Here is a 21,942-nt window from a genome sequence, read left to right on the forward strand (position 1 = left end):
TTTTATTGTCCTGTAATTTCCCTTCTTGTCCACGTGGGTCTTTCCCACAACAGAGGAGAGGAAAAACAAGTTCAAAAAATAGGAAAACACTATTGTAAAACCAAAGAAAGAGAGAGTCTGCCTGTGTTGTGGGCAGGTGGAAGGTCGTAACTCGTTTTCACACATAAAGCAGAGATGAAGGCGATAAGGACTCGTTAAACTTTCCGGCATTGGCTTAACTCATGGAAAAAGCAGACTCTTTGGCTATATTTTTGTACTGCCCCAGCAGCAGCCTTTTGCTGATGGCTTTTCTGTCTCCTAGGACCAGATTGTCAGCAGCTGTAAACACCCATTTAGAGTTCAGCAGATGGAATTTCCAATGATTTTTAGCCTCTGAGAGGCACGTTGGCTGCAGTGCTTATTTTGAAAATCCAGTTCCACACATCAGTGCTGATAACTCATGAACTTGTTCCAAAGTTGCATCTATTTCTCCAGTGTCCCTGGGTGGGCCAACTCTGTTAAGACTCTCTTGAAGTTCTTAGATCTATTTGCTATGCTGTACAGAGGCCCATCAGTTAGCAGGCTGATGCTGAGTGAAACATTGGTTGGTTTTTTGGCTATGATGATCACAAAACAAGAAGCCCTCATTTCTCCTGCCTCTATATCTCTGAAATTTACATTCAGCTCTTATTTCTTCCTTCCTTCTTTTCTTCCCCTTCACTCTGCTTGGTCTCCATTGGGATCCCTTTCCATTCCTGGAGTCATGTAGGGTGGGAGAGCAGAGACTTTGCTTGCTTCTTCCCGTGCTTAGTCTCCATCTGTCTGTTATTTGTTCCTTGATTATTTTGTGTTCAGGATCCCTCACATGCAGCTATTTCCCCTACAGATGCCTGGGACTTCTAGAAGTGCAGGGATCCTCATTTGGTTTCTTAGGCAGTCTTGGGCAATGACTTCTGGACTGCCTGTGAGGAAAACCTTGGGGTATGTTTTCATTTTGGCTCTCCCAGGGGAGCCCATGGATGTGGCAGCAGCCAGTCTGCTCTCTTCTGAAAAAAACAAAATTTTTGGCAGCAATTGTCCTTAAAATTGCTTTGCGAATCAGCTTTTTATTCTCTTCTGTATTGAAAAAGGTCTACCTTTCTCAACCAGGAGAAATTCAGGTCAGTAAGCCTATATTGTCCCCCTCATTGCTCTCAGACTTACTTGGCAGAGGAAGACACCTCTGAGAAGATAGCTGAGGAGCTGAGATTATTCTTTTAAAGTCTAGAAGCTGGGGAAAACTCCAGGGAGGAGGCAAGGTAGGGCAAGACACTGGAGATCTACAACAGGAAGGAGCACTAGAATTCAAACTTTTACCTTTCACTGTAAGGCAGCTGGTTGTCTCCTTAACTCCTTGCATAGCCCTGAAGGCAACTTGGCAAAGCAGACAGCAAAGTCGAAATGCCCTCATTTGTAACACAAGACTTTCTGCAGGTTCTGTAGAAGCACAAAAAGTCCTAGTGGGTTTGGCTCAAACAGCCAAATTATCTTGTATAGGGCTGATCCAAGCACTTACATTCTCACTTACTCTTGTTGCTCGTGTTCTTTGGCATTTGCAGATCAGGCTGTAAATAAGGTTTGGCCTAATCTCCCCTTTTTCCACTGGCTTTTAAAAGCTTAAAAATGAAGATCAAGATTCTTAAAAGTTCCTGAGGACTTAAAGACTGAGACAGGGAAGAATGGGTATGGTGGAACTAGCCAGCATCAGCTGGGATTGTTTCTTACTTTTGATACTTCATGAATCTGGTGCACTTGATGTTACAACAACAACTCCTGTACGCTCTCCTAGAATAGCTCTGCATTAGTAGACAGATATTTCATCAGGAGCTGTGATGGCTGGTATGTTTTGCCTCTTGCTAAGTCAGGGGAGTCGAACAAGAAACTGTGCTTTCCCTATCTAACAAAGACAGTTTCAGTTTCCCAATCTGGGCAAAAGGCTTGCTCCTGTTCAGAAAAACACATCAACTGCAAAGTGTGGAGAGAAAAGATTTTATTTATTTCATGTATTCAGGCTTCCTCTGAGGTAAAGAGCTCATCTTACGCAGACTTCTTACAATGATTGCTCATGCCTTGTCAGCTCTCCTCAGTCTCATTTGCTTGCAGTGGAACGAGAAGATCAGCATTCTGCTGGAAACAGCCTGTTAATGTATTTTGTTGAATTGTTACATGATAGTCTATTCCTTCTCGGGGTGGGAAAAGGCTGTATTTGCACGCAGTATTTTTCTTACTGTCTGCAACACACACTCAGCATTCCCCTTAAGATGCCTAAAGAAAGGGTTTCCAGGTAGACTAGATGCTTGAGATTATTATCTAGAATGAATCCTTTGCCTTGAAGACTGCAGTATCTTGCTTAGAATGGTAGCTGTGTAAACATGCAGCCTACACTTGATCTACAACTTAACTGTAGCTAAGGTAAGACAGAAATGACTAAAGATGATACCAGACTCACAAAAGATGTATTGAATTAAACCTCTAAAGTGAATTGAAACTTAAGCAGTCTAATTGCTAGCAGAAATGGCCTTCAGAAAGTGGGTGCTGCTCCTGTAGAAGATAACCTTTCTTCTTGCTTAAGTATGTCTAGCTTCTGATGAGAGTATACATGGAAAAATATATCCTCAAGAAAGCTTTCCTTTGAAGAACTTTGAGCAGCCAGCCTTCTAAACAACTTAAAAAGGAATCTGTAAATATCTTGGAATAGGGAAGTGAGACAATAAGATTATGTACGAGAAACATTCTTGACCTATAGAGAAATAAAGATAGGCATTGTCTGTGGATCTGATAGAAATAGGGAAGCAGGCACTTCTCAGAACAAGATGTACAACTAACTTTTAAAAATCCTTAAGAAATGGACTGAAGTTTTCAGAGTAAACACTAGTTAAAGCTTACTTGATGATAAGAATGAAGTTACACATGAGCATATCATTTAATAAGTGTTAAAAGGCTTATCTCAACAAATCCATCAACAGCCTGGATCATAACCAATTTCTCTGTTCAGATTCTCTACCACATCATTTTCATTGAGTGCAAGCCATGCACTGTAACAGTAGCTGTCCAGTCAGTGCGTTGTAACCTGTCATCTGACCCAGCACAGGAAATAAAGACTAGATTTTTAACTAATACCTGTTCTTTGCTCACCCTAGTAAGAGGGAAGGATGCTTCTGGCCCTCATCCTGCTTGGAAATCAGTGCTCTCTGAAGTGCTTATTTCTCTGAGGTGAAAATAGTAAGAGCACCTTCTCTTCTTTCTCCCCAGATTTATCTTAAAAGTTGAGTTGGAAAACAAAGGAAACTTGCAGAATCCAGGATGCAAAAGTGAGCTGTACTGTCAACAGTACAGCTCACACTTGAGGTAGTGAAGGTAGTCCTTGATCTTAAGGGTTTGATCCCTGTTGTATGGAGCAGTAGCTTGTATTTTGTAGGAAATCTTTTATCCAAGTTTCTTTAATTCAGGGTGTGTGTTCCTCACACATACATACCATGTTTTGGCTCAGGACTTTGAAAGGAAGAAGAATATGTGTATGCCAAATCAGACCACACTCCTTAGGTTGGTGCTTCCTTCTGTGGAAGGGAGGAGGAGGGATAGAAAGGGAGGAAGGTTGGTCTTTTTTCAGATGAGGGCTGTGCTCCTTAGGTAACTTAATGCTTCTGAGAAATCCCACCCCAAGCCTGCATTGCAAGCTGTTACGGATTCAGGTATTAGACCCTACTTTAGCAATCCCCTAATTTGGAGGCTACTCTTCAGTACACCTAGTGTTGCATTTTAGTCTAAACCTGCAATTTGCTAATCAGAGAAGAATGTTAAGTAATACACACATACAAACACTCAAAACTAAGATGTTTATTACATGCTAATTTTACCATATCAGTGCTGGCAGAGAGGACTGCTCTCTGTTGCTGTATAACCAGACGTATGCATAGTGGCTTGGCGTTCCTTCAGTCTCAGACGCGTGCTGTGAGGTTGAAGGAGTCCCAGTCAGTGAATTGGTATCAATGTGCTGAACATCAATATGCTTACTTAGCAATGTAAACCTGCCCAAAGTTCAAAAAACGCAGGTGTGCAAAGAATTTCAGTATAGAGGACTTTTTGAAAGGATCTTGTTTGAGATTTAATCAATGTAACACACCTACTTCTTTCCTTAAAAGATCATCACAAGCCTCTGAAAAAGGAATGTTGTCAAATTAACTTAGACACTTGGCTTCTGTCCTCACCATTGTTGTCACTGGCAGACATACTGAAATGATGCAGTATATTTAGAGGAGGCCAAATATATCCTCATTGGCGCGTAGAGGAAGTTTCCACAAAAGTCATACAAGAGAAAACACTGAGCGCAGAGATCTGTTCTGCTCTGTCCATGCAACATTTAGCCAGATGGCTTATTCATGTGAGAAAATAAATAGTGCATTTCAATGCTTATCAGCTAAGAAAATAGGGCAATGGTTGAATTTATAAGTATGAGGTACAGGAAAACATCCCATAACCAAATGTGGTCTATAACAGTCCATCAACTCTTGCTATATTGCAGTTGTCATCTCTGTTTTTCTCTGTTTCATGGTGCATAATCAGCTATCCTGTAACCAAAAGAAAATAGGCACTTATATGCTGGCAAAAAAAGAGTCAATAAAAGCACAAGGCTTTGGAAGATTTTTTTTTTTTTTTTTTTTTTGGCTGAGAGCAACAGAAATCTAACCAGTACCCTGCTTTAGGTTGGACTTGTGTATTTATAAAAATGCTAGTTCTATTGAGTGCAATATTGAGCCCTGGACTACGTACTGCAAGGGTGCAACAGGACAGAATTTGATCAGATATCTAGTAGGCATTTTAATGATTCTCAAATCTCAAAAAAAAAAAGGTGCCTAACTTCTAAAAGCACATAGCGAGATGAAGACCCAAAGTCCAATTTACAATGTTAAAGTAAATAAAATTCACTCTGCTGTGCACAAAATAGATACCTATGGATGATTTGGCTTTTTTTTTTTTTTTAATATTAATCTTGTGCAAGGAAGAAACAGCAAATTTGTAAGAAAAAGTGTCCTGAAATTCATAAAATAGCCACATGAGATCTCAGACTCTAGCAGATTTTAAATGGTCCTGGCTTTTTTTGCATCTCACCTCAGATTCTTGTCTTTCTGGGAGTGTTTCTATTCCATTGTGGTCCAGTATGTGTTGTGAGGCCTCAGTTTCTACGTCTATATCAGCCTGTATGCTGGGTTTTTCGTTCTCCCATTTTGCAAAGCCTTTGTTCTTCCCAGCTTTGCCATGGAACTTGGACTTCATTTTGGGGAAAGTATGGGAACCTGAATCACTCCAGCCTGGCTCATGCCACAGCGGTTCCGTCTGTGTCGCTTGGCTAGTGGTTGCCCTCTGTAGCCGCACTGAAATCTTCCGTGAAGAGCCAGTCACGAGAGTGATAGCTCTGCCATCGAGGTCCTGGTGTCCTGAGGCAACACTGGGAAATTCAAATACTTCATCCTGGACTGAAAGAGAAGGTGGAATTATTTAAGTATTCTACTTCTAGACTATTTAAAAAAGAAAAAAAAAAGGTTTAAGCCTGGTTCCAGGTTCCTGCTGGTTTTTTTGGGGAGTTCTGGCAGGGGAGAAAGAAGGGAGGGATTTAAATGTTTAGAATAGAAGTCTGCTATTCAGTAATATTTATGCAAGGCTTTTAGTAGTTAAAGCTCTTTCAGGAGCAGGTCTTACATATATCATAGTATATTAACTGCATGATGCTTTACAGAGGTGTTTTTTGCAGGCAGCTCTAGGGCACATAGAAGAGAAGGCAGCAATATCACTCTGCAGCAGAAAACTCTGAAGTAGGTTGCTCTTATTCCAGGTAACCCCTTACGTAAAGCAGTGCTACACATAAGCAATAGCTGTATGCTGCCTAGAAACTGATATTGGCCTTGGGCGCACAGATTTCCTTTTCCCTCTACCTGCATGCTGAGGGAATAAGGCAGAGCTAGAACTAATCCTCCAACCCTTGCACCTAAGTGACCTACAAGGAGAAGAAGCACTATTTCCCTAACTACAATTTTATTTCCCTTAATTATCATTTTATTTCAGCTAGGATTGGGACACCAGTGTAGAAGAGAGGGAGCCTCAGGCAGGAGACTAAGGCTGTTGTTCCTCACTGTAGAAAGAGATGCAGTTAGAGCACTGAAGAACACAAACCACGGTGTATTTGGAAGTGCATGAGCTGCTCAGTGTGTTGGCAAAAAGGAAAAATTAAAAAGTGGCAGTGAGGACAGTGGATATTAAAAATGATCCCCAAAATGGTATAAAATATAAACAAAGGACTGTTCTCACCTGGAGGCAGAGATGGGCTGCTAGGCAGAGAGCCATGGTTACTGCCCACTGAGGTTCCCCTGGAAAATCTTCTGCAGGCGAGCACAAGCAGGTCTCTGCATTGCTTATGGCAGTTGGCACCGCAATCTGTAAAGAAAGGAATCGTCAAGACAGCAAAAGTGAAGCCACAGCTATATGGTAATCCCTCAGGGCTGTTAGTCCACCCAGATACGAGCAGGGACTTTGGTGGAACAAACATTTTGACAGAAGGCATGAAGGTAGTTGTAAAAATGGATCATTTCTATGGCAGCCATTAGCGCAAATCTGGTAGTAGGAAGAAGATGATGCTACCAGTGATTCTACCATCAGAAATGAGCGTAGAGGAATAGACCTAGAATTAGTGGCATGGTCCTGTGTATAAGTAAGTCTGTGAACAATATTTCTGCTCCCCTGCACCAGTCTCAAAACTGATTTGGCCTAGCAGGGCCTATTATTGTAAACTCACTTGGTTAAAAGACACTGCAGCTTCCAGACTCTGAGCCTCTGGAAGGGCAACTGCAGGTAAATGTGCTCAACAAGGAACATCACCACTGAGTTTAGCAGGACCTATTTTGCCCACCTGGGTAAAGCTTCCTGAGTTCCTGCACCCCTGGACATCATCACAAATACAATCATCACTAGGTACATTTATTTGAAGTATGACTGCAGTACCGATGTCATCTGTAAAATGGAGCCAATGGGTGAAAGATGGATGCCCTAAACATGGGCTGTGTCCTCTGTGTCCCTTGGCCTTGCTTGAAAATTTCCATCTCACTTGCGTCTCTTGCTGCTCCTTGGCTCTAGCATTTTGTTTTACAGAAAACACTGCATTTATAACTTTTGGCTAAAATTACAGTTCAGCTCAGGGAAGCAGTTCTAGTGTAATGGGAAGAGTTCTGGCTTCTCTTAGCAAGGCTATCCAATTTGTTCATTTGACTGCTACTGAAGTAGAAGTAACTGCCTTCTCTGATATGGTTTTTGTCTGCCCTGATTTTTTTTTAAAAAAAAAAAAAAAAAAGAGAGAGAGAGAGAGAAAGAAGAAAGATTTTGCTTGGTGGTGGATAGCCTCTCTCATCCCCTGTAGATCACACCATCTAGCTTTATCTCATTATCCACAGCACTGGGGTAAGTAGCAGAGCTGAACAGATGAGCTCCCCTGCTAGCACAACATCAGAGGCTCAGAACAGAAGATGCCAGCTCTCTGCTCAGAGGAACAATTCCATAACTGGTGCAGCACCCTAGCGCTGCCTGCATACACAGCAGATGGCACTAACGAAGGACAGGCACTAATTGTGCCTGTTGACTGGCTTAAGAGCTGAGAGAGATGCTCAGCTCTTTTACTCCCAAGCACCAGGCTGCTGTTACAAGCAATGATGCAGGACAGGGCTCAACTTTCAGATCTCAAGTTGAGTTTACAGGGTCGCTGTGACAAAATTCTGCTTTCCTTCCTCCATTCTACCAGGAAAGGTGTAGACTACAACTAGCCCTTATACAGCTGCTTGGATGACAACAACTAGGAATAGGTGAGTTAAATATACTGGATAGTCATGGATGTTTCTCCCACCCAGCCTCCAGGAAGAGATAATCCTGGGTGAGCGAGGGAGACAGGAATACAATGTATCCTAAAAGACCATTTCTTCACCTTTCTGGCATAGTTAAACTCTCCTGGGAAGTACTGTGAGACTGAAGGAAAAGCATTTGCATACAAATGATTGTGAAGCCCTCAAGTGAACACTCCCCTGTGAATAAATGAGATGCAACTAGCATGGAAGATCACAGTGTTTCTCAGAGCTGAGCTACCTGAGAAACAAATAGATCCAGGATTTTAAAGCCAATGGGGACCACTGCAATGTTGCTTTTGATCTGACCTGCTTATACTGTACAAGTGCTACCTAAGCAATTAATGTTTTCTTGAAAGCAATCAACTGAGAAGGCAACTGAGAGTTCCAGGATTTTTTTTTTTTTTTAAGTTGCACTTCTGCAGAAGACCTGAGATCTGCCAGGCAGCCAAGGAATTAAATATCTGTCTATTCCTTGCTCAGCCACTACCTCATTGAAAGGCCAGCTAGCCTTCACTACAGGCATGTGGCCATGACAAAGACAGCACTGTCAGCACAGTTTTGCCTGACTGCAAATCTCAGGAGATAGGATATTTCAGGATATCCCCCTGTTAATGTAAAGGCATTTAGTCTTCTGAGATGCAAGTTCTTTAGTCAGACAAAGCAATGCCTCACGGAGTCAGCAGTTGTTTTAGACCATTTGCTCACAGAGCACCCAGTGGCAATGCACAGGTTATGACCCCTAATGCGCTGAGATGCAGTGAGACTTCACGGGGCACCAGCAGTCACTGTTCACAGACAGTACCGAGAGTACAAGCAAAATTTGGCTGAACCGATGTCCTCTAGTTAAAAAAAAAAACAAAAAAACAAAAAAAAACCATAGTTGACTTATTTATGCTAAAGCCCACCACCTATATCTTGAAAATCCATGCAATATTTATTTACCTTTGCATTTGTAGCCTTGCTTGATTATACCCCAGAGCTGCAAAGAGAGACAAAAAATTGTCAAGGAATCAGAAAAGAAAACCAGAAGGAAAACAAGGTCACAATGAGGAAGTAGCAATGGCTACAAAAGCACAAACAGGATACAACTGCTCTTAACATCCTTCCTGTTAGGCATCCCTCCCCTCTCTTGTTGTGATAAGACTTGTATGGCTTCCCCCTTATTTCTGTTACCTACAGTGGAACTAACAGCGGCAGAGAGCCATGATACCTGCTTCCAGGAATAGACAAAAAAAAAAAAAAAATGCTATCACAAACACCGAGACCAGCAGAAAGCGTTCTGCTTCTAGGCTCACTGTTAGGTTGGGGGGAGAGGGGGCGGAGGGAGAGGATTTCCAGTATATACCCATACCTATATACAGTATATATGCAGTCTCCACATCTACCCATTCTCCACTTGGATGGCCCATACCATATAAGCATGGCAGGATAAAATACCCCTGGGGATAAAAATGAGGTTCTTGGTTCCCATGCTGGCCACCAGCACATCCACCTTTGGCAAGCCGATGTGTCCTCCTGACTTTTTCCCTCTAAAAAAAATGTTTGAAGACTGAAACAAGCAAAGAACCATTAAATTTCATCTGCGCCTCCTCCCAGAAGCTGTCCTTGCCAAAATATGTTAACAACTGAATGCTAGACTTCCAGGAGGCAGTGTGTGAGGTCCCACTTTTGGGAAGATTTTATTGCAACATTAGCAGGAAGTAGGAAAAAAAAGGTATCCTAGCAAATTGTTATCGCTATACTTAGAGGCAGATACAACTGCAACCACAATATTAGAGAAACTTGACATAATTTCAGAGAGGGAGAAAGACAGGAGGGACAGTTTTGCTAGACCTAGTATTAAAGCAAAAAGATGGGGCAAACTGCAGTGTTTCAGCAAGGAATTAATATTTAAAAGCCAAAGCAGCAGCTCCAAAGGGAAGCCAGCAGGAAGCAAGGAGGAGGAGGGTGGCAGAAAGCACTTTTACTGAGCCTGGATGCATATCAAACATTATCAGGGAGGCTGAGCAAATCCAGGCAGTCAAAACTGCACATGGCTCCTCACCATGTTTTAAGAACTCATGTATAGTATGTTGAGTGAACGTGGTGATTAAAGAAGTGTTCAAAAGTAAGAGCAAGAGAATACTCAGAACATAGACGAAAGAGTAAAAGAAAACAGAAAAGGAAGATGGGGGGGGGAAAGCCATACACAGCAAAAAGAATTTGCAAGGGAAAAGAGAGAGGCTTGGAGAGAGAACAAAACAGATTAAATAAGGTAGAAGAAAGGTAAATGAAAGAACAGAAGTGACAACAGTAGAAGACACGTCCATAGAAAGCCTGCTACTTGCTCTTTTCTTGTTAATATGGTACATACACACAGTGAATTGCAATGGTCAGGCAGCAAAACTGGAACCCCCGGCACCTCTCAGAAAAGGAGCTGCAGAGCTGTCACTGCTCAACTTTTTGAATAATTTTCCCAGCTCTCTTTGTCAGAATCACCTTAAGAGATTCTGATGCTCATTTCTGTCATTTAAGCTCTAAACTGTTTCCACTGAAGAGCATTTTTCTTACTTGCTCAGCTCCGTACCTTGCTCTTGCTCAGATTTGGCACCCTTATCATGGTTACACACAGCAGAGAAAATACAGCTCAAGTACCATGTCATGAATTCTGGCCTAAAGCTCTGAACCCATCTGATACAGCTTTGCTACAAACTAGCTTGAGTCAGCTGTATGGTAAGAGGATCTGCACAAATTCAGATTATACAGCTCAAAGGGATTGCTAGTAACCTACCCTGACACCTAACACAACTCAAGCTGTAGGAGGGAACTTTGACCAGCAATGGACATATCAATTTTGCACTGCCTACTGGCATTAGATTTTTAGTTTGACCTTTAAAGTTCATATCATCTTAATAATAGATATCTTACTGGATCCTGCTGACATTCCACTATCATTTCCATTCATCCTGCTGCACCATTAGTGCACATCATTTTGACTGTGAATCATTGCATCAGTTTGAAGTTAAGCTGCCACCCATGGATGAACAGCCCTGAAATTTAGAACAAGCACACAGCAAATTTTGCAGCTGGTTCATGTCCTATCAGCCCAGCTCATCCATGGAACAATGCCAATAAATTCAGTGAGTTCACAGGAAAAATGACCTTATTTCCATTTCCTGTACAACTCCTTGCTCATTTTTATTCTTGCACTGGATGTAATCAGGGAGATATGAGATATTCAGTAATGGCCAATTAGCAAATAGATGCAGAAGAAAAATATCTAGCAGATATCAGTATGCTCTTCAGGTCCTGCTTTGCTATGGAAGCCTTCCAAAAATGAACTAAGTGTCACGAACGCAACGACATCTTCCTGAGGCTGCAGGCAGCCTGAAACAATAGGCTCAGGCAAATTATCTCCATTACCCCATTAATATGCTTGAACTGTCAGCTCAAGAGCCTGAGAGCAAGTTTCTGAATCAGAATTAGCTACGTCACATCCCAGGTTTTTGCAGTTTTAACGGAAATAGGTGAAATTCCTTCTTCTGAAAAAAAAATATGGACTTGATTAACAGTTGCTATAAAGGAGAAAAGGCAGAGCAAGGAACACAGGAATCAGAACAATATAGATGTGCAGCAAAAGAAACAAGTAGAAGATGGGAAAATGCATAAGGGTAGAAACAGTGCTGATCTGAAAGGAGGGCCGACTTTTGCACTGAATAGTGCTGTTATTGTTGTTCTCATCCATCATCAAATATTTCTTAGCAGTGGCAAAGGTCATTCAATACAAGCTGATGATTTTGCCATTGATATCATTGCCAGATCTGCACTGGATAGCAGAGACTACATTCTGAATTTATACACTATATATGAGCCACAGATAAGAAGAGAACACAAGCCTCTTCCCTGAAGGAGACTGACAGTCCTATTTATTGCTCTAGCTCTGCAAATGTGGACATCTGCTTTCAGCAGGGGGTGTTCAGCAGGCTGTACTTCACACTAAAATAAATTAACAATGCCTTTTCCTTTACTATACCTGGTTTGAAGTGGGAAAGATGGAAGAGGTTTACAAGCAATAAAAAAAGTTAAAAAAAACCCTGTGGTTTGCCAACTCTACATAGAGCACTTTAATAAATGTTAGCTTGTAACTTATGACTGAGAGAAAAAGCAAACAAAAAATTAATTAAAAAATTCTTATGTTATAGAACTGCTGGAAGCACTGAACTTTTTGACTAATTAGAAGATCTGTTAATTCAATAGATAAAGGATTAAGGCTGTTATGGACATTGCAGAGAATTATGACCATAGCTACGTTGCCCTGTGTAATTTCCTGAAGAAGAGCTGCTTTTGCTTCATCTACAGACGCTCATTTTTCCCTGAGCTTGTTTAGATGTGAAATCAAACCAAATGAAAGAACTTAAGATAAATCAAGTAATGCCATTCATACAGTTTTTAATATCCTTTGGCTGATATAATTTTATTTTTTTCCCTGCAAAAGAAAGTCTTCCAAATGCAAGTATTGAGGAGCCACAGAAACAAAACTGGATAGTACAGGTACAACATGAGTAAATGTTCTCTGCTTCTGAATGCAAAGAGGTATTAGGCCAGGCTGAAGGAAGTGTGGAACCAGTTTCACTCTGTCTACATTAAAATATTAAAAATTTGTGTGTGAGATTTACTAAAAACATACTTACAAATCCTGCACAGTGCTCACAGAAAGTTGGTTTAAGATAGGTCATCTCCTGAAAGTTATGAATAAACCCTGGTCCCATCTTGCACTGGAACTGTGATTTAGCCCTCAGAAAGTAAGCCATCATTTCTTCTTTGCTTATAAGACCATCTCTGTTAGGAAAAAAAGCAGAGCAAATCTATTACTGCTCAAAACACTGAACACTTCAGGATTTTCCATTGCAAAAAGCACACAGTGCACAAAACATGTTCTTTGAAAGACCACCAGGCCTCACTGTGGTGCCATTAAAAGCCAGTGACAAAGCCTGAGGTTCCAATCATATTTTAAAGTACTCTACTCATAACAGTTTAGGCAAGCTTTCTTACACACACACATATATGATCGCCACCAGGGCTGCACACCTCTCTAACGAGCCTTACAGAGCAGAGAGATTTTTCTGATACAACAATTCACCCAGTGGTAACCAGGTTCAGCATATCTTTAAAGCTAAAGGAAATAGTCTCCATTGCAGACACAGATAATATTTTAGTGCTGTAGTGAAAGGCAGCATTTAAAGCAAGGTCAGAGTTTTCAATTACGTTGCCTATACTTTTCCAAATACCACCTTTCCTGGGCTGTAAGCCACTAATTCACTGGGTTTGCAAAGCACTCAAAAGGGTTCCTCTGGCTGCAATCATCTGTTACACGTTGAGGTCTGGAGGAGACTTTAAAAATGCTTTCAGTCACCAGCCTTATGTCTGAAATGCTTTCAGTCCCCAGAACAGTGATAGCACAGGAGGCCCTGAGACAGACCTAGACAGACCTTGTGTGGTAAGAAGTTGGTTCTGACTGTCTCATCCTGGACACTAAAAACTTCCAGTCGAAAAGACGACAAGAAATCCCCACAGTCCGACGTTTCACTGCATCCAGTTAAAACAAAAAAAGTCCTCACAAGACATTTAACCTGATGTTTTATTAGTCTTCAAAGCTGTGCTGATTGCTCGTTCTGGTAAAACTAGCAGCACTGGCTGGGGGCTTCCAGTTTACATCTGGCAGCTGTCTGCGCATGGGGCTCGCACAGAGCACTGGGAGATAATAATGAGTGGAATATCTGCTGGTCAGCCTGGAAAATTAGAAATTGTGGTCTGCCCAAAACATATCCTCCCAGAACAGCTGCTTCATGTTCTATAAAGCACAACCTTACATCCCAGGTGAATACACCTAGTCTTTCATTGGCAGCTAGGCATCAACAGGCTGCGTCTATTTGAACTGATGAACAGCAACACACTGCACAAATTTGCTGCAAACACCTCTAAACCAATCAGTCTTTTAAAGCGTAATTTTCTCAGCAAGTCTCAGGAGTGGAGCCCTGGAACATCCAGCAGTTACTGAACAGAAAAAAATCGGTGAAAATTTTCTTATGGTGTGAAATTAACCACTTCACGTGGTAAGATGGGGAAGAGCCATCTACATAGCAAAGACCAGCTACAAGCCAAGCCAACACTGCAGCAAAAGTCCTGCTCAGCCGAGCTGCAAACTTGGTGTACTGTCAACCGAGAAGGTACACAGTGCAGCTGTGAAGCCACATCATTGCAAAATACTGTTTGAGGGTTTCTTACTGCTAGGGACAGAGACGCTTACATTAAAATGGAATTTGAGACTAGTCCCAGCCAACCAGCTTGAAGCATTCAAAAATCACAGATCTTTACTAGCAAGAGCACAATTCATGTGTTCAAATGTTTTTCTAGATTCACCAGAATAGGAATCCACAAGAAGACTGTGAATGTTCAGAGCCCTAACTGAGCAGATAAATGTCATATTACAATACACCATCTCTACAGTATTTACATCTTCACTTTCTACTCACATAGTTCACATGACTATGCCCCTCACTGACCATCGGACTTTATGACTGGATAACAAGAATTATCAAGCCCAGGTGGATAGGGAATATATATACCTCCTAGAATATTTGTTACCCTCCATCTAATACACTAATTCATTTGCCCTGTCCCGTACACAATTTACTTGTTTCTTCAGTCTGATGCCTGGTCTGGGTACAGCATCTCCATTGTAATTTGACAATACTCAAGCGGTTTCAACTCAGTCCTAGCAGGAATTCTTCACATTATATAAATACTTAAATTAAAGAAATTAAAAAACAAAACAAAACAAAACTTACTGGTCTTTGTCCAGCACACAGAAGGAGTCCAAAAAAGGGAAGTTGGCAGCTATACTTTCGAAGTCTTCCTGAGATATATAGCCATCATGATCATGATCATAGTTCCTAAAGACAGACTGAAAAAACGGAAGGAAATGATTGTCCTAATATCCAGCCTATCCACTTCCCTGAATCTATATTAGCTCTAACTTAAATGTAATTATAAGGTTGAAATGTCCAACATTACTAATCAGATACTCTGTTTCATTATTTCATTCTTTCAAAAGTTACTTGCTACTTCAGCATGCATATTTATTGGATTGCAGGAGAAAACATGCATAATTTTTAAAGAAAACTTGCCCTCAAGATTCACCTATCAAAGGTTCTCCACACCTCTCAGACACAGTTACTGTCCTTGCTTGTTTTTTCTTTTTTTCTTTTTTGAAGTATCACTAAAATTCTTCCCCATGAGACATATTCCCTTTCTTTCATATGCTTTTTTGATACAAGTAATACAAAATACAAGAAAGAAACAAAACATTAACAACCAAACAGCAGTGTTCCTATGGCTATTTCAGATATTTTGGACTTCTTTTTTCTTTTATCTGGTCACCTCCTCTCTGCCTCAGTATTGTTTCAATCTGATTTCTTTACTAAAACTTTGATATCCGGATCACAAGCACCTTGCATATAAAAATTACTTCCTCCTATCAATCCACACCTCAACATACTACTGTGTAAACATAGACATGGGATCAAATTTAAAAGTTACATAAAAAATGCAAGCCCTCCTCAGTTGCTAAGGCATTGGTATATTCTGTCTTATACTAACTGTAGAGATATCTAAGGGGCTTTAAAGCTACACGTGATGCTGACGGAAAAATTCTGCATGTCAGAGTCAACATGACAAGCTGAAAGATGCATACTGAAGCACAAACTTTCTCATTAGATTAAAATTTGGTTTCTAAAGGCAAGAATTTCATATCTTGATTCCTTATTTTAATGAGAATGTAATGAAGCCAATTTCAAAGCACATTAAAGAACCTGTAACTGAAGACTGATAGACCTCAAAAATACGTCGTCAGGAAGGCATCAATATACAAGCCCAAATATTACTTAAAACTTTTAGTAATAAAAACAATACTGCATAGCACAAGTCAAAGCAGCTGACAAATGCTAAAGACTGGCAGAATGAAGACAGTTGTATATAGTACCAAGGGTCTCTTGGTAAGCTGTATCCACAACAGCCCAAACTCGTATTTCAGTTCTGCCAAACCCAAGCTCATATGTCCTAAACTAGGCCAGAACCGTGGAATGGGGGACTGCATTTCCCTCACTCAAAGAAACAAGAACAACCCCCCACCCACCACATTCTGGAAAAGATTAAGGAATTGCAACAGACTTCCGATTTAAACAAGCTATCAGAAACATTTCTGGATGTGGAGTGATTTTTATCAAAACATACAGCACTGACAAAACCAATACTGGAACAGCATGTACAGTTCTGGCACCCAACATCAAAAAATAACAAGTTAGAAAAACTCAGAGCATGTGCAAAAAGTAAACCACAAAATATATTTGAAGTCTGAGTGAGGGAACTGAAGACTTATGTTTAAGTGACCTTAACAACATAACCCCAATTAATGACTTATCACACAGAGGAGGTCAGAATCTAATAGTTCCTTCCAAACTTTATTAACTTGTAAAAAGTAGAAGCAAATCTTGCTTTATTGTCTACAGCACTTTCCTGTTTCCTCTGCATGCTGCTCACATCACTAAAAGTCCCTTACATATCAACATAACAGGGTTCAGGCTCTCCAAAGAAACAGAGAGTAGTGTTGGTTTTGTGTGTATTATTCAGCATGTCCCCTCCAGATTTAAGCTGGAAGATCACAGCTATAATTCTCAATGTTCTCATGCTCAGATTTTAAAAGTGATACCAAGACAGTGCTGTCTTTACTAGGTATAACCTATTCCAGACATTCAAACGATGGTGAGCAGAAAACCAGAAATGGGCCAAGAGACTGTTGTCTGGTATAGAAATAATTCATTTAAAAACTCAAGCCATTTTGATTCAGCTCCACTTTAAAATTTAATCACCTAAGTCCAATTAGAGTCAGTCTAAACTACTAACGTACCCCAACAATCTGTCCCTTTCCTGCCAAGGTAAGAAGCCAAACTGCCACTGACTCCAATGGGTGCAAGAGAAGGCTCTAAACAGGACAAGCAAGGTCAGCCGGTGTCTGGCCAGCAGGGAGTTACCCACAAGGCAGACACAGCACCTCTGCCCTGGGCCAGGCTTTCCAAGGGAGCGGCATCACCTTTGGAAAAGCACCTGCCAGCAGCGAATTTGCTTGTCAGCGTTTGTTGTTTCTCAGGTGGCTCATTAGAGAATAGGAATGTTATTTTAACCTTGGCACACTAGATAATCAGTTCCTATTAAAAAAAAATCCATTTCTGCTATACTGTCCTGAGGAGTAAACTTGGTCTGTGGCTTTTGATCAATCGGTGCCCAGAGATGCCAAGAAACCTGTCTTTTGCCGGCAGATCAGCACAGTGCACTGCTTGGTAGAGAGGAGGGTTTACAGACACCTTCTCTAATTTAACAACACATGAGTCCTCGTTTCTGAGTATTTTTGTTGCAAACTGCTTGTTACTGGACCTAAACTAGTTGGCTAGAGTTCTGAGAAGTTAACTTTGCCCTCATTTTATACTTGCAAATCAAACCCTTTGAAAGGTAGCCAGGTTTTAGATAGTCCTGAAAGTTGCTCCTTTGCATCTGGAAACCTGCTTACTAATGCCACCTGATTCCGTGACTAAAATATAAACAATTCTGAAACTATCAGCAGAAGCTCAAACTTGCTATCAAATAGCTGAAATTTGTCCCAGTCCTAAAATCTCTTGAAAAGCTCAAATAAAATTAGGATGATAATAATATCAAAGCTCTTGTTCCCCTTGACCATTATATTCTTCGAAACACTTACGTCCACCAACTTCCTTATATGCTTGTTAATGACCGTAGGGTCGGGTTTTGGTACCACTCCAGATGCCCACTCCAGTGGCACCACTGGCTTGTTTGGAGTCGTCGGGGAGGTAGGCTGCTGAGAGATGAATCAGAACACAAAGATTTTCAAGTCTGAATTATAAAATTATATTTGTTATAAGATGCACTACATGCCAGAGCTACAACCACAACCTACTGAAAACACATCTCCATGCTGAAAAATGGGCTTAGCAAAACATCAGGCAAGGTTTTAAAGGAGTGCTTGCCCTTGCTAACAGCTTTGGTTGCTCTCACTCAGGCACCTTGAAGCTATGTTGTTAGAAGAAGCACTAAGTAGAGGTCAGAAGCAAAACAAATGCAGTCTTTTCTCACTGTCATCTCCAGAGGGCTTAACAGGAACTAGACTCGAAAGAAGAGGGGAAAGGAAGGAGGATCTTTGGACACAACAGAAATTGGAAATAGGAATCATGTAAGCCAAACACACAAACCTGATTGTTCCCTTCCCAGTGCAGTCCCTAGAGGAACTTATCATCACGAGACAACCAGCAGCAAGCTCCCTGCCCTGAGGAGATGTGTCCAGGAGCCACTCAAGGGACTGAGGAGGTCTAGAGAAGATAATACCTCCTCTGGGTGCAGCACAAAGAAGTCGGCAGCATGCAAAAGCACGGCCAGGATTGTGCATAGGAATTGCACCAGATTTCAGCCAAGATGTACTACGACAACGTGGCAGGGAAAATGCCAACACTGTAGTTGAACAAAACCTAAATCTTTCTGGGCAGGGACTGGAGCAAATTCACAACAGGCCAGGACGCATAGCTTAATCCACCCAGGCAGCCTGAGCAGAAAGGGGCTAACCTTTGACTTTCTTTCCAGAAAGGACCAGTCAGACTATTTTATTTTGAAAATATCTTGGCCCTGACTGAATGGTAGCTGAGCTGACAGCTCACTCAATACACAGAGCACGCAGCCTGACTCACTCCACGTGACTAAGATGCTTTGAGAAAAGCTCTGGCATGCAGCTAGGCTTGTTCAAGTAGAAAATATAAGACAAACTTGAATGCATTTTCAAGTAAGGCTTCAAAAATCATCAGTTGATATGGAAAATGCCGTAAGGCACTCTGGTAATTTCCTGCATCTGCCACTGAACATCCAGCAGACGAAACAGTGTCAAGTAGAAAAAATTCAGCATGATTTGGACTGGGAAGTGAGACAGTCCACAGGCTCAGAAAGCCCCAGTACTAGCTGATGAGCAATAAATCTGAGTCCCACTAGTTGTCAGACACCCTATTAATTGGTATGCATTGCTGGGGTAGTAATTAAGCTACCTAAAAAATTAACAGTTATTATGTATAACAAATGTATTGTAGACTTTGACATGGGGAGGAAAAATAGTCATAGATACTCTACCATATTTGGTAGAAATAAACCCAGAGGATGTTAATGGGTTGCTTCATTCATTTGGCTTTTCCTTTTTCAATTTATCAACACTGCTTTTACCAGTTCCGCAATGGCTCTTGACTCATTATACGAATCTGCCCAGGTAAATTTAAGAAGAAGAAATCCTTATATCCACAGAATTAATTTCCAACACAAAATTCAGTGAACCTGAACATCCACCTCTACATGCTAAAAGCATTTACAGAACTTCTTAATCCTAAAACTAATATGCTACCAGACAGGACCCAAATTTTTTGGACCCAAATGCTAGCAATTTTTTTTTTTTTTTGCTCTAAAACATGCCGAAATTAAGCAATTTTTTAAAGATAACATGTTATATAGCAACATGTTACATGCTGATATTGTGGCATTCTTACAGCTATGGTCAAAGAGATTTGATGTGTCCTTTCTTTTGAAAAATTATTAGACTAAATGGTCTCAAAATATCAGCTTAACAGAGTGATGCTAGACTACCAAGTCCTCACAGAAAGCTTTTAACTCCTGTTGACTTCAATGCAGAAAGGCAGAAAGAATCTCAATTCAGTGGAGCATTCCTCCTTCTTCTGGGCTATTTAATTTGAACTCTCATTTCATTTTTATGTTTTTTACCATATCTCAAAGAATCCTTTATGTTACTGTCACTCCAATAAGCACAGGAAAATGGATAGATGTTTTAACAAGTTCATTCCCTCAAAATAACTGTAGCTAATTGGACAAATTATTTCCTATTACTCCTCCTATTTCACTCACAGACTCATATGAACAACTGCACTCTTAGTTTATATATTTGAAATACAGGCTATAAGGAGGAAAAGTACTAACCAGCATTCAGAGACCATCTAGCTGAGTTTGCTGAACCATCAGAAACATTGCATCTGGCCAACATTTTGTGATTCAGGCTGTATCTCCTGCCTGTTTTACCACCATAAGGGTAATGGTAACCCAGACTGAAAAAGCATTTCCAGATGGATGCAACTATCTGCATATTTTGATGTTGAAACTAATCCCTCTCACAAGCAAACAACTTACACGAGTGCATTTTCGCTGGCGTAACTGCGCTAGGCAGAGTCATCTGCTAGCCAGTAGCTGTCCAGGGGGAAGTGCACAGCAAGGAGGTAACTAACACACGGGCAAAAGCCGCCAGCGCAACAGAGGGAGATGCTGCACTGTAACTGGTGGTCGGGCTTCAGTAATTTGTTAAGGATGCTACGCTGACCAAAGAGCTTATTTCCAGTTTTACCACAGAGGAAGTTTTGCTCAAGCCCATTTTGAAGGCAGGCTCACAGAATGAGGGACCGTATCTCCCCATTCACCTGGAGAACGACCGCAGCAGCACAGGACACGTCCTCCGCAGTGCACCCACATGGGAACTGCACACCAGAAACCAAAGAGTGGTTGTAACTCTGTAACTACACTGTCATGACTCCTTTGACAATTTTTTGCATGTGTAAAAGCTCTACAAGTTCTTTCCCCTGTAAAATGTCTTGTGTGTTTTGGCACGTCAACAAAGAGAAGCATGCCTTGAACAGCTGGGCGTCTGCTTATTCAGCTGTAGCTTTTTACCCATCACAGCGCTGCAACAGCTGAATGTCACTGGTTATTTATTGATTATGGTGCAGAAATCTCCAACTATTGATGGGTACTGTTAAAGTTCAAAGCACTACTCCATGTTGACTTTGTCCTTCTTAAAGCTAAGGCCAGAGAATAAAGCAACAATGTGTTTATTTTCCTCAGTTACAATAGTGGCCTATGAATCCATCTCCAGCACAGAGCCGTAACAACTCAACACTGCAGTCACTGCTGGCAGTAACGGAAACACGAGGGGGACAGAATGACCACAGCAAATGGGGACTGTTGTGATCAAACCATATCCATCAAAGACTGCAGACTCAGAAAAGAAATTCCAGGTGTTCAGACTGAATTAGGGTTGAATATTGAAATATTCAATAGCTTTTTTAGTATCAGTCATCACCCCCCGCTGAAAGCATGCATGCAGTCTCCAAGCTGGTCTCCAAGAGTGAGAAACTCCACTTAAAGCCCGAGAAGTGGCTTTGTTTTCTTGCTTGCTTTTAAGAATACTTCAAAAATGTAAAAAGTCATCTCAGACTACTGGACTCCACTCTCACATTTTGCTAAGCCCTCTCTGCCTCCCTTAGTTTGTGTTGCTGTCAGCCTTGAGAGTGCTCAGCTTGACAGAGCCAACTGCCAGATCTGACAGGCCATAAGGATGTTAATGCTCGCCTAGAAATGCCCGCAGGGCAGAGGAGTTCCATAACTTTGGCAATAGGAGAGTTAGTAATACTTCAAATGAAAATTCAGCTATTATTTATGAGATTTATCTATGTTCTCAAACTTTCACAGCATAATACATAATGCACCAATGCAGCATTAGCTTTAGTTACTTCTCTTCAGATAGGATAAGATGTGCATATTAAAAAAATACTGTATATTCTGAAATGTTTTAACATTGCTTGAGAGCCCAACGTACAGTTAATTCCACACAAGCAAACAGTTTTTAAAAAAATGCAGCTAATGCTGTGGCTTACCTGAAAGAAATCTTTGGACTTGGTGTTGTTTTATATAACTGCACTAGCATCCAGCAAGTGAATCAATGGACAATTGATAGAAGCTGTTAAGGGTATTTTCATATAAAGTGCAACTATGTTTTCTGGACTTACAGAGGTTTTGTTGAAAAATAATGAATACTGAAGATTGGCACATTTCACTACTTACCTCTCCTAATGCCCATTAAAACTTATAAATAATAACTCTATTTACTAGATGAGCATACATG

The 21,942-nt window shown here is 40.9% G+C and overlaps 1 protein-coding gene across 1 annotated transcript in view; it reads right to left on the bottom strand.

Annotated features, from left to right (window-relative positions):
* Window positions 1-3,840: 3,840 nt before the first annotated feature.
* RASGRP3 (RAS guanyl releasing protein 3) overlaps window positions 3,841-21,942 on the bottom strand; it is a 69,023-nt gene continuing 50,921 nt past the window's right edge. The window contains exons 13-19 of the mRNA XM_062573625.1: window positions 17,692-17,808; window positions 14,729-14,844; window positions 12,572-12,719; window positions 8,844-8,880; window positions 6,322-6,447; window positions 5,128-5,492; window positions 3,841-4,586 (exon numbers count right to left, since the gene is read on the bottom strand). Of these exons, the coding sequence (XP_062429609.1) occupies window positions 4,578-4,586; window positions 5,128-5,492; window positions 6,322-6,447; window positions 8,844-8,880; window positions 12,572-12,719; window positions 14,729-14,844; window positions 17,692-17,808 (918 nt within the window). The 3' untranslated portion in view covers window positions 3,841-4,577. The remainder of the gene's footprint in view (window positions 4,587-5,127; window positions 5,493-6,321; window positions 6,448-8,843; window positions 8,881-12,571; window positions 12,720-14,728; window positions 14,845-17,691; window positions 17,809-21,942) is intronic.

This window comes from Rhea pennata, chromosome 3, assembly GCF_028389875.1.
Source record: "Rhea pennata isolate bPtePen1 chromosome 3, bPtePen1.pri, whole genome shotgun sequence".
In the NCBI taxonomy this organism is placed as follows: domain Eukaryota; kingdom Metazoa; phylum Chordata; class Aves; order Rheiformes; family Rheidae; genus Rhea; species Rhea pennata.